This window comes from Daldinia decipiens, assembly GCF_022478715.1.
Source record: "Daldinia decipiens strain CBS 113046 unplaced genomic scaffold F4813scaffold_10, whole genome shotgun sequence".
Taxonomy (NCBI): Eukaryota; Fungi; Ascomycota; class Sordariomycetes; order Xylariales; family Hypoxylaceae; genus Daldinia; species Daldinia decipiens.
Genome location: NW_026054553.1, coordinates 360,365 through 373,175, shown reverse-complemented (window position 1 = coordinate 373,175; position 12,811 = coordinate 360,365). Strand labels below are relative to the sequence as shown.

General features: G+C 46.8%; 2 protein-coding genes across 2 annotated transcripts; both read left to right on the top strand.

Moving 5' to 3' along the window:
• The first annotated feature begins 519 nt into the window (after positions 1-519).
• On the top strand, positions 520-3,080 carry F4813DRAFT_354114 (uncharacterized protein). Its single transcript, XM_049242716.1, has 5 exons — positions 520-1,064; positions 1,115-1,484; positions 1,656-1,971; positions 2,026-2,303; positions 2,353-3,080. The coding sequence occupies exons 1-5, from the start codon at positions 717-719 to the stop codon at positions 2,826-2,828; spliced, it is 1,788 nt and encodes a 595-aa protein (XP_049101151.1). The 5' UTR covers positions 520-716; the 3' UTR covers positions 2,829-3,080.
• A 2,288-nt stretch (positions 3,081-5,368) lies between these two features.
• On the top strand, positions 5,369-12,573 carry F4813DRAFT_24193 (uncharacterized protein). Its single transcript, XM_049240037.1, has 2 exons — positions 5,369-11,209; positions 11,257-12,573. Exons 1-2 carry the CDS (start codon positions 5,737-5,739, stop codon positions 11,901-11,903), a joined length of 6,120 nt encoding a protein of 2,039 aa, XP_049101150.1. The 5' UTR covers positions 5,369-5,736; the 3' UTR covers positions 11,904-12,573.
• Positions 12,574-12,811: the final 238 nt, after the last annotated feature.

Sequence of the window (12,811 nt, the reverse complement as noted above, 5' to 3'; positions counted from 1 at the left end):
GCAAAAATATCTACGAAGTAAGAGGTTCTTCAGGTCTCGATTCCTCTAATGATTCTAGTTTGGGGTTGTCTATGGAGAGTCATTATACTGGCCTGGCCTGGCCTTCGCTATCATTTTATGGACGGCCACTATACGGCGCGCTGAAGCGCGATAACGATGTTAAGATTCTGCTCAGACTGCCTACATCGCTTCCGAGCTATAAATCATCTCAAGGAGGGATATCGGCCTAGCTACGTTCCGCGCGACTTCGTCGTCCTCTGGGTAATGCACGGGTTAGGAGTTCGCGATGTTGGGGCCTTAGGTGCCGGATACGCGAAGGCGTATTGCACACAATGCCGGTAAAGTCCTATTGTGTTGCGTTCTCGAGGGTATTCTACGCAATCAGCATCGAGCACGTCAGCATACGTGATTGGTAGATTGTTAGCTTGCGCATATCTCCAAATCGTTTTGCGCCGTTGCGCAAAACCGGTAGAGTATAAGTATTGGGTATTTTGGTCAGGGAGATCAACAAAACAGAGCCATTTTACTTCGTATATCTTAACTCTCCCTATTTCAACTGAAATTGATATATCCAAATATCAGGGAAACGAAGAAAGTCATTGCGCTACTACCAGTACTACTTCTTTTAACTTGGCCCTTTAATTGTCAATAAATGCTGCCTATAAGCGACTTTCTATCGTCACCTGCGTGATGACTCCATATTATATTTAGGAGAGATGCAAAGACCCGGTGATATTATACTGACTGCTCACAACGTTCACCCAGAGAGCTCTGTTCTTCATTGTCACCCTTATCAATATCGTCACCGTCAGTTGCACGAATCTCTTCATACTTACAACTTGGCTATTGGGCGGGTGAACTCGAACCGTCACCCCCAAACCAGATATTTTAATTCCTTTGAGCACGATTGGGACGTGACTAAGACGAAGCTCGTGGCCCAGTGGGAGCGGATCAACTCCCGTCGTGAACATCGCCTCAAGCGAAGCATGGTCAAGAAGTTGGCCTTATCCAGGAGTGACTTTATTAAGCCGCAGATACCAGAACCGACAAGCGCCGGTGACTCGGTAAGGCTCCCATAAGAGTCGAAATGAAACTGTTCTTACCATCGTTTTAGCAGAGTAGGATAGCTTGTCCCGACTATATTCTAGCTGGGGACTCGCTCATCGTTGACAACACTAGATTTATCAATCTAGACCCCGGGAAATGCCTAGGCGAGCTTAGTGTATACAGGAAAGAATCTAGTTTACAGGACGAAGGATATAACCCTGGGGTATCATCACAGAAGCGATCTAGAGTAGCCGGTCTTATGGAGGGCGAAAAGCAGATACGCGCTGCTCGAGAACTCAGCCATTGCCAACTCAACCACGAAAGTGAGAGAGGACTGACGCCTGATCAGTACGTGGCCATCAAGAGACAAGAGGGTGTCGCGCTTGTAATGGCTAAGTTCAACCGGTGGCTTGATAAGAGACTCGCAATTATCTCCTGGTTAGTATGAATTCTTTTCTCTGTGGCAACTAGGTTTTATCTGAGCTATATTAGATAGGGACTGACCATCGTGTATAGTATGTCACAGCGCGCTTTCTTTGCTCTCCAACCCCTTTACTTTCCTATAAACGTAACGCTCTGAATTTGGATAAGTCATTGACATTAATAAGATGCATGTGAGGCATCTGAAGCTTCGGGAAGCTCCGCTGGTAGCTCTAAAGGTACAGAGCCTGGGAGCGGTAGTTCTGAGCAAGGCCAATCAGGCCGCTCAACTCGAACCAAACGTCGATTGGGTGGAGATGACCAGGATAATTCTTCAGCCGGGGGCGATGAAGGTGATCCGGATAGAGGTGGCAGTAAGCGTGCGAAGAAAGAAACGGAATCGGAGCGAAAGTTCGCTTGCCCTTTCTACAAAAATGACCCTAAAGCACATAACAAACACCGAAGCTGTGCCGGCCCAGGCTGGACTTCCCTGCATCGCTTGAAGTAAGTCTCCAAAAGAAATGATGTGTATATTACCATACTGAAAATTCGTGTAAGGGAACATCTTTATCGCGTTCACCGATTGCCGAAACATATTTGTCCTAGATGCAATGATCCCTTCGATGATGCCAAGGATCTAGCTGAACATCTCCGGGCTGACGTGCCCTGCGAGAAGTTAGATGTGGTTCCAGTGCTGCAAGGCATCGATGAGGCCACCGAAGCAAAGTTAAAAGTGCGAAGGAAGAATTGTCCCGGCATGACTGACGAGCAGAGATGGGGAGAGATTTACAAGATCCTGTTCCCAAGTGCTAACTTTAATGCTATGCCAACTCCATGTAAGCCAATCCAAGATTTAGCAACGTAAACGCGTTAACCATCTGATAGATTATGACGGCAACGATTCCCTGGGATTCTCCAAGCGTGCTGAATGGAAAAAGGTAGAGAAGAGGCTCAGAAAAGAGTTGCCTAAGTTTGTTCAGAAGAAGGTCGAGAGGTCATTTGAGAAAGTTCAGGCTGATATGCTGGTCGGCCTCCCTGACATCATCCGTGATGGTCTATTCGAGTTCTTCAAGGATCTCCCACACAATGACTTGTCGGCATCGGCAACTCCTGCTGCAACTCCAAGGGCTCGTACGCCTAGCTCCCCTGTCGCAAGGGAACAGCCCGCTCTGACGAGTGAGGAAGACAAGGACGCTTTGCTGGACATGTCGTATTTTCTGGACCCTACATTCGATGAACTTGACATCAACCAGTTTGACTTTGGCAATCCTAACGACTGCCACCTTTTCGACAAGTACTCGGACTCTGGCTATGCTTCTACTAGTACTGGGAGGGATGGTACCGTCGAGACGGATATTTGAGGACTTTGGAAAACATATGTCTAGCTGTTCGTGTGCCATTCGGCAAAGCATACTTCTACACTCCTTAATAACTATTTCTTATGTATTTAATGTTGTGCTCGTAAGTGCTGGAATATGATATATTCAGAATACAAGGACTGGAGTGTGTTCATTACCTACCTGTTCTCGTACGAACTCGCTTCGTCTTAACATGATTCATCTGACGTCGTGATTTTGCAAACTAATCTGCTAAAAATAATATAACTAACTGACAAAAACCAAATCTTCGAGAAACAAGAACTTAGAGTTGTAATTGATATGTACACACTAATGTAAGACAACACGGGACCATATGCAGTGAGCCTTACGTACCTACATAGGTAGATATAGCATACCTCAGGTACTTAGGTATGCACCTGTCGGTATGCATGGATCCTGGCAAAGCTTATCGGTCACATCCAAAAGTTCACTGCTCCAGGATAGGTATTTTATTTATACTTCTGGAAAGAGATGCGTTGTGGGAACTAGAAGCTATTCGATTCTCCTAACTCCACTGCTTGAGGCGCAACTGCCCGGCATGTCGGCTTCAAGTTTCTGGGCATATCCTGTCTAACATATGATATGGTGCCAGGGTGCTAAAGAATGATATCTCCTTCGAGGCAAAGGGGATATAATGATGTCAAGGCTATTATTCCTTACCTTTGGTACTGGGAATTGTGTTGACGTGCTAGAACACGGGGGCCAAAGCTTGTATTTAAGTAATACTACATACAGTTCGGATCGAATTGTGCGATGGAGTGTTGATCATGGCTGAGGTTTGACTATGTATGATTTATGATATGGCAAGAATTGAGGTAATACGTATAAAGTGGATTCGGCCCTTCAGCTCTTGGGCAACTCTAGTATAACAACAAAGCAAGGAGAATAATTAGTACAGATGTGATTGTATTGTTATGGGAAGAGTGAAATATATGAATTATGTTCAACTGTTCTTACCGGACTGAACAGCTTCAAGACATTCCGAATCAAATAAAACCTTGAGCTAGGATACCTTGGGATGATATCGCCGAGATGAAATCTATGAATGGGGTCTATGGAAGGTGTCCGACCCAAAGTTAAAAGATGGATAAGTGGGTATAAAACCGTCTTTGCTTTACACATTTAACATGTCTAACTCGGAACGGAATGCTTCGGTGGTGTTGTCATTATTATGCAAAAGTTAGACGTGTCGGAAAGGGGGCAAGATGGCAAGATGGCGAGATGGCGAGATGGAGAAATGGCGAAAAGATAATGTAAATAATGTGAGATGTAGTATTAGATGAAAATATGATAGGATGGCAAGACTCGGGTAGGAAATTTGAATGCACCGTTGGTAATTCTCCATGTGGTTGCCAAGTCTCCAAATATGTAGCTCTAAATGAAGTTCGCGTGTAGGAGTGGTACCGCAGGCGTCCGATACATATCGAGGTGACCTTGTGATTTTCTATCGTTAATAACTTCCAAGGTTAATAACGTCCAAGGTTAATAATATAAGTTATAATATAAGTTGTTATTAGTTGGGGGAGTTGATGGACGACGATCCCCCTCCCGTGGCACCGTCAGTTTAATGTGCCATGTGGGCATTGACCCGCTCTAAATTATTCTATGTACCTAAATTCAAAAGGGGAATCAGGATAGAACAAGGGCAGAACAGCAGAACAGCAGAACAGCAGAACAGCAGAACAGCAGAACAGCAGAACAGCAGAACAGCAGAACAGCAGAACAGCAGAACAGCAGAACAGGCACTATGTATCGTAATAAGTGTAGCTGCATATCTAGTGTACAACGGCGTAACGTCGACGCTAAGCTAGGTAATTTACTTAGGCACAAGTAGGTAGGTACATATACAAGTAGTTTGAATACCTAAGGTAGTAGCATTCTGCCTAACTATTTCGGCAGGATCTAGTTGCTCAATTGCCCAATTAAATGGTCTTATGGCCTCCCAAGTCTCAGAGCTGCTTCCCCCAGTGGCTCGATTCTCCTGCAAGCCATGTATTTTCTGTTTGTCTGTACCTAATGTAGGTACGCACAGAGCCAGGCCAGGGGTTGAACGAACAGACTACCTCAGGTACCCAGCACCAAATTTTTTATTTTCTCTTTAGGAACCCTTGTCCTTCCCAATCCCCAATCGCAACCTCTCGTTGGCCCGTTCTATCGCAATTTTGCAGGTAGGTACCATCAAATGTACCTATACTATGTTAAAGAGATTGATGGTGAAGCTTGTAAGCTTGTAAGCTTGCAACCCGGATTGAAGGCCCTCCCCCCCTTGTCAAAACTTTGTTCTTCTATTCAGTATCAAAGTTCTTCACTGCCTATACGAAAGGTAAACCCCGGTACCCTATTGTGTGAATACCCTCTTTTTTTTTTAACCTTCTGCTGGCCTTCATCTTAACTGCGAGCTTCGACTATCCGAACAATTACTCTCCTTCGTCAACGGCAATTTCATTTGTTTGATCTTTGATACCCCCATCCTCTTCTATCATCTTTTTGATCTGTTACAATCTTCTAATGTTTCCCTAACTTGAACTTCTCTCGGGCCCCTAGTACCAAGCCCATACAAGCAGCCACATCACGATTTGCGACGACCGATCTAAAATCAAAATCAAAATCAAAATAAAAAATAACAGTAAACCGGCCGTCTCATGAAACGAACTATCCAACCATCGTCGTCACTCCCCCATTCCTAAGTCTATCCGCGATAAGCTACCATTTGGTCACTTGGTCACCTGGTCACCTGTCGCCCGCTGTTTCGCAAGTGAATAAATTTCCCTTGACCCATTCGCTACCGGCCGTACGTACCCGCGTAAGAAGCTAAGATCGGATCCTACATCCTTCGCTGCCGCCTCATGCGGTTGACCGATCCGCAGCTACGGTGCGACCAACCGCCTCAATGCCCTGGCAACCTTTGCCTCGTATCGCCTTCGCCGTTGCGACCTATCCTTTCGAGACCAAGAACGAGAACGAACTTCCCCTAGAGATTGGTGATGATCTATACATTATCGAAGAGACCGCAGACGGCCAATGGCTACGGGGGTATCTGTTGGCGCCTCCCTCGCTTCTGGCTGGCCTAACTTCCGTTAGGGGTCAACCTCTTGAAGCTCGTGTCTTTTCCGGCATTTTTCCACGTACATGCGTTGAGATACGCGAAGTGTTAGATAACGGAGACGAGAATTCAGAAAATAGTAGTAATTACCAGGGAGATGATGATGCGCCGCCTATCGGGAGCGACTCTGGCAAGAGTGGAGTGGCCTCGAGCATGAGGAAGTCCTACTTTAGAGACCTAGAGAACGGGAGTAGGCTGCATAGACCGAACGGTACTATGCTAGGCGGTGCAATCACCCGTGCTTCTGAATTCAGAATACGCGAACCTGGTGCACCTAGGCCAGCCGCGCCGGTACCAATGCTCAGGTTGGGGGACGAAACGCCTACCTCTACTATGGAACCTCTAGTAGATGAGATCGCGTCATGTCTACGTGAATGGCACTCGACTAATTTTCACGAGCTATTGCTTACAAGGCAATATACTAAACTTGACAAAGTATCCCAGCTAATACAAGCCCTGGACCTATCGAGAAGACAATTTCTACATAACCTTCTTACAACTCGTGAATATGATGCGTTGCGAGAGAGGACTGTCTGGGATCTGGTTAGGGGAAATAAATTGTGTGGTGGAGAGGTCATTGTGCGAGATCCCAATGAAAGAGGAAGAGTTTTAACTGGTGACGATTCGGTTGTGGAAATCACCAAGTTGCAGTCCGTTATGAGCTTATTAGACGAACCACCGCAGCCGCAAGCCGAATTGTCCGCATTACACCACCTAATGGTCGATATCAGGAGCTTTGCTGGTTCCTCCAACGAGCCCACAACATTGGTACTGTACCTCGTTAGCAAATCAATCGGAGGAACCCTGACGAGGCTCTCGGAAAGCTACATAATTGAAGTACCATCAGGTGGTACGATGGGTTATTTGACCAGAAATCAGCAGATGCGTACCTTATTTACTGATTTGACTTCCGCTGATATCGGCGATGGACCATCTGCCGACTCAGAACTATACCTAATTGTCAAGGTACGCTCCCCACAGCAGGTAATATCAAATAAGCCTATCTCGAGGGCAGGTTCGTTTGGTCAACCTAATACGCCATTTTCGAACAACAAACCGTCTTCCTCCGGTGGTAAGCCTTCTAGGAGGAGTTTTATGTGGGGAACTACGAGATCTGCGTTTTCTAGAGGTGGAACAAAGCTCGATGCCTTGTCTGAACAGCCGGAGGACCGGCCTCGAACGGACAACCTCGAGAGCAGAGATGGTACGATGCCTCCGAGTACTGCCGGTTCGAGGGCAGGACGCCCATCCTTCGACGGACCACAGCCAACGCAGATGCTAGCGGAGAGAATGGTAGGCATGGGTGTACTGGGTCTGAACTCGATCATGAAACAGGATGAAGAGTCAGAGCATGTGGTTACCGTTTGGTCACCATCCGCGAGGTTTACTACTGAAAAGTATGACAGCGCTGACGGATGGGACGGACTGGTTCGTGACCTTCTGGAAAGCAAATCAGGCCACTACGAAAAGTCTAGGAGGGCAGAGCGATTACAAATCCACCTGAAGTCTTTCAACAGCCCCGACGCAGATGCTCTTATCAAAACGACTCCTACTTTGCTTGCTGGTATTAGTAAAACTAGCAAGATGGGATTCTCTGGCGCCCCGACGAAACCTCGGTCTGACATCTACGTGACAGTCACGGAAGCTCTTCTGGCTCGTCAGCACCTAATCTCGCGTTTTGGAGCCAGTGCGACGAATATATCCAGTAACGTGCACGGCAATAATCTTATGGTCTCCCTAGAAGTCCGGCGGCAATCGGGAGAGCGAATTGAGGATTGTATATACGCGTCTTCAAATTCGGAGCCAATGACTACATGGCGCTCATTCGCTGTAGAACGTGGCGAACACTGGGATCAAACTCTTCGACTTTCACTCTTGCCTGCTGATGTTAGTACATCAAACGTCGTGTTCACTGTTTCCGATCTACCTAATACGCCTTTTGCAATTGCGTACATGCCCCTATGGGATCAACAGGCGTTCCTAGGTGACGGCCCGCATTCTCTACTCCTCTATAAGTTGGACGAGTACACGCAAACTGCACAGGCTGGGCCGACAGGTAGGGGTGGGTATTTATCTCTTCCCTGGAGCGCTCGTAGCGACCAGAGTGATGTTACCGGCCCACTTGCAACTCTTCGAGTTGAGACGTATCTCTGTAGCACTAGATTCTCGCAGGATCGAATAGTCCTTGGGCTGTTGAAATGGAAAGAGGGTCCCAGAGACGAAATCCCAACGATGTTGAAGCAACTCGTGTTTGTGCCTGAGATAGAGGTTGTAAAGTTGCTAAGCGATGTCCTGGATGCTCTCTTCGGTATTCTAGTCGAGTATCAAGGCAACGATGAGTACGAAGACCTCGTCTTCACCGCCCTCGTTCGAGTTTTGGGTATAGTCCACGACCGTCGGTTTAACTTGGGCCCTTTGGTGGATCACTATGCTGAGACTAAGTTCAACTATCCCTTCGCTACGCCCTGCCTTGTCAGGTCTTTCACACGGCTCCTTACAAAACCGACCGAGTCGGAGACTGCTCGAAAGCTAAGGGCTACCCTTAAGGTTGTACGCCATATTCTTAAATTCATCACGCATGCGAGAGGCCAGCAGAAGGTCAAAGAGGCAGGCATTGGCATTACCGGAAGCACGGCCGGTTTTACTCGACACCTGCAAAGTATATTCAAGGCTCTCGATTCAATGATGCGAAGCACTGCGCCAGTTTTGGTCGGAAGTCAGACATTGGCCGTACAGCATTTTCACACCTGGTTACCTGAACTTACTGGGTTATTAACTACTGAAGAGATCCTTCACATAGCTATTGACTTTATGGACTCATGTGCCCTGGTTAAGGGCAAGCTGGTGTTATATAAGCTGGTTCTGATCATCAACTACTCTAAATTAGACCTGTTTGCTGGTCCGGAGCAACGATCAGCTCTCTGTGCAAACACGGTAAGATGGATTGCACCACATTGGGGCCGGACGGACGACGTCACAGAGCAATGGAAGGAACAAGTTCGCCTTTGTTGCTCAGTCCTAGCTAGCCAGGTCGATCATCTTAATTCTGAGATCCCTGACTATATACCGAAGATTGTCGGGTCTTACCTATCTATCCAAGCTACAGAGCTGAAACCCAAAACCCGATTTTCAATCTTGTTTCCAATAACATACCCTTTCCCGAGCAAACAAATACCCGGCGACGCTGTTCAGTTTGACGAGGCTTTGATCGAATTATCAGCAATTTTGTCTGCTCTTTCGAACTCACCTAATGGAATGCAACTTGAATTGGCCGCGGAAGACCTCACTAGCCTCTTGAAGAATACACTCCACGTGCATACAAGTATATTGCAGGGGGAAGCTTTCCCGTCAAGTTGGCTAAGTGTGTACATCTATCATCACAAGTCAACCATGAGAACACTACAATATCTTGCAAGCATTCTCCTAGAATCCTTTTTGCCTCACCCCGACGACGCCGAAGACTTTGATACGGAGTTGTGGCGGATGTTCTTCTCTACACTGCTAAAACTAGTCGGCAGCGGACACTTGGCACTCGAGACTTTCTCGGAACAAAAGCGAAGAGCAGTTTGGAAGATTGCCGGTGACGTTAGGGAACACGGTGCCGAGTTGTTAAGGCGTACCTGGGAAGCTATTGGCTGGGATACAAGCCTTGACGAGAGATCCCGGTATGGGTTAACAAAGATGGGCGGCTATCAAGTCCAATACGTCCCTACACTGGTTGGCCCTATAGTTGAGCTTTGTCTAAGCGTTCACGAAGGACTGAGGAGAATGGCCGTCGAAGTTCTCCAAACTATGATCGTCAGCGAATGGACGCTGAGTGAAGACTTGTCGGTTATCCAGACAGAGATGATCGATTGCCTGGACGGATTCTTCAAAGACAAGACCATGACTGAGAGTATCTTGCAAAAGCTCTTCATCAGTGAGCTTCTTGACCGATTTGAGCCATTGTCGCTAGTTGGAGGCGACCCACTATACTCTGCTTTAAGAGGCTTGATCGAGACAATCGCCGAGTTTCTGGACCTTCTTGTCGCCGTTCATAGTGGGGATATCACGAGCGAAGCTTCTCATTTAATCAACCGCCTTCAGCTCATGGAGTTTCTCAGAGATATGCAGAAGGAGGAGATATTTATCCGATACGTCCATCAACTAGCGACTTTGCAATTCGATGCTAAGAATCATACCGAGGCCGGACTAGCCCTTCGTCTTCATGCTGAGTTATACGATTGGGACCCTTCAAGGCTAACACCTGCCTTACAAGACCCAGATCTTCCAGAACAGTCTCACTTTGAACGAAAGGAGCGAATTTACTTCGATATGATTAAACATTTCGAAGACGGAGAAGCTTGGAGTAGTGCGCTCGCAGCCTATAAGGAACTGCAGGCCCAATACGAGACTAATGTCTTCGACTTCTCTAAACTTGCTAGAACCGAAAGAGCTATTGCGACTATTTATGAAAAGCTGGCAAAGAGTGATAAACTGGTACCAAAATACTTCAAGGTTATTTATAAGGGTCTAGGATTTCCTTTAAATCTGCGCGACAAGGCGTTTGTGTACGAGGGCTCGCCCACCGAGCGGACGTCAGCCTTTACAGACCGTATGCAAGAGCAGTATCCAGCAGCCCAGATCCTTACGTCTAGTGACGTCGACAGTGAAGTCGAAGGGCAATACTTAGTCATTTCAGCCCTCAGCCCTCATCGCGATCTAAGTCATCAGGTATTTCAACGTGCTAGAGTCCCACAGCCTATTCGCGATTATCTCCTTTCGGCTCATGCACATATGTTCTCAGTATCGTCTAAGCGCAGCACCAACGGACCAGTTGACACTCACTATGCTGAAAAGACTGTTTATACTACGGCTGAGCCCTTTCCTACTATCTTACGGCGTAGCGAGATTGTGGACATTCACACTATACGGTTAGGTGCTAAGGAGACAGCCCTTGAACGAATTGTGCGGAAGACGCAAGAAATGACAGCCGTCGAGAAGAAACTAGCCGAAGAAGAAGATGAAGAAGTTGTTCAACTAATGGTAGATGCCATTAGCATCTCGGTAAATCCTGAATCGGATAGTAGTGTTGCCTGTTATCGTCAGCTTCTTCCTATTCCACAGTCCGAGGATGATGAGGAACCAGAACTAGACCAACAAGAGAACGCAATCAAGATGGCGCTTTTAGATCACGCAATCATGATTAAGAGATGCCTGGCTAGTTTTGCTCGTAGCACAAACCCTGTCCTCCTGAAGGGGTATGAGGACTCGTATAAGCGTAAGTAATCGATGCAGGTTTCGTTTAATTTGACTAACACCCTCCAGATTTCTTGTCTACATTCGCACCGGAGATTGCGATTTTCGCACCTGCTCAACCGCCTCGCGACAACGCCTCAGCTGCATCGTCACCAGCTTGGCAACGGTCATCTCCCACTGTAGAGAGCTTGTCTCCGGAAGCCAAAACCGGCGTATTGGCAGCAAACGCCGCCGGTGTAGTAGAGGAAGCATCAGCCGCTCAACCAATTTCTATGAAGCAACGTGGGACAAGACTTAGCTTCTTAGGTGGGAAAAGGAAGGAATCTCAGCAGTCTCAACAGTCTACTGGCGACGCATCGAGTTTGAAGCAAACCAAAGGTGATAGCGATTCTAACAGTCAAGTGAGCAGAGGAAAGGATAATTCAACCCGAAGGAGTATATTCCGCACCCAGTCGAGCGACACTAATCTCAGCTCAAATCCGTATGCTCAGCCTTACTCTAATGGTATCGTCGTTGACGCAACCACACCCGATTGGGCAGTCGACCGGTCACGCAAAAGCAAGGAGATAGTAGATGTCTTTGAGAGGGACTTTGATAGACCCAATGATGGTGGGACGGGGTTTAATTCAGTCAAGAAAAGGCTGAGCTTATTGAAGTTGGGAAAGAAACCGAGCAAACCCAATGGTTTTTTCATGGGTGGGGTAAGTGAGGAATAATACTAGATATATCCAAAGATGCCGGTTTGTGATGCTGGAAATACACAATGGCAATGGGTACTGTACGTGAAGGGATACCAAATTTGATGGAGCAGGATAATGAAAAAGCTCGAGGAACAAACCCGGCGTTCTGGACTATCATCTTGACGGGGCGAAGTGGCGCCAGAACTCAACTACTATCGAATGCCATTTACCCGCCACTGGCGGACTGTTTACTCAGGTGTCGTTTCCCTTGAGGTTTTTCTTTGTCCTTTTTTTTTCTCGATAACAGCTATCGATGAAGATTCTATCTCTTCTCGGCCCATGGGGAATTAGTAGAGTTACACATTTCTGGCAATGAGACCTTGATTCTGTAGTCAAGGAGTATTCACCTATAGATAATCAATGTTACAATCGATCACGGGCAACTGATTTACCTATTGATTTACCTACCTTAGGTACCTACTTAATCATAAAGACTTAGTTAACCTATAATGTTCAGCACTTTATTCCGTGCTTCTTTACTTAGCTTAATGGCCTTGATCTACAAAACCCAAATTGTAGTTAACCGATTAAGAGAGAATCGCCGGCGATTTACACCTGTCTTTATACATTTATAGAAACGGAGTCGAAATTGCCCATGCGCACCGGATAAATAAAAGGAATATTAACTCGCGAGATGTATAGGCCGAGGGCTCCGTAGTGATTTCGGAGCTAATTTTGCGATAGGTAATTCAATCGTATTGCTAACGCTCCGCGAAACGAAGATCAGTCGGGCTGTGTCGAAAATCGATGCTAGAGAATCGACAGCGACCCTTGCCCCTCCACCGGAGAGCACGTCAGAAACTATGGCATCACTATAGGTTAGGTAGGTACCTAAAGTATCCCTTCGAGGCCCCTTATTTCAAGCAAGCTTCTTGTTCCTGCAG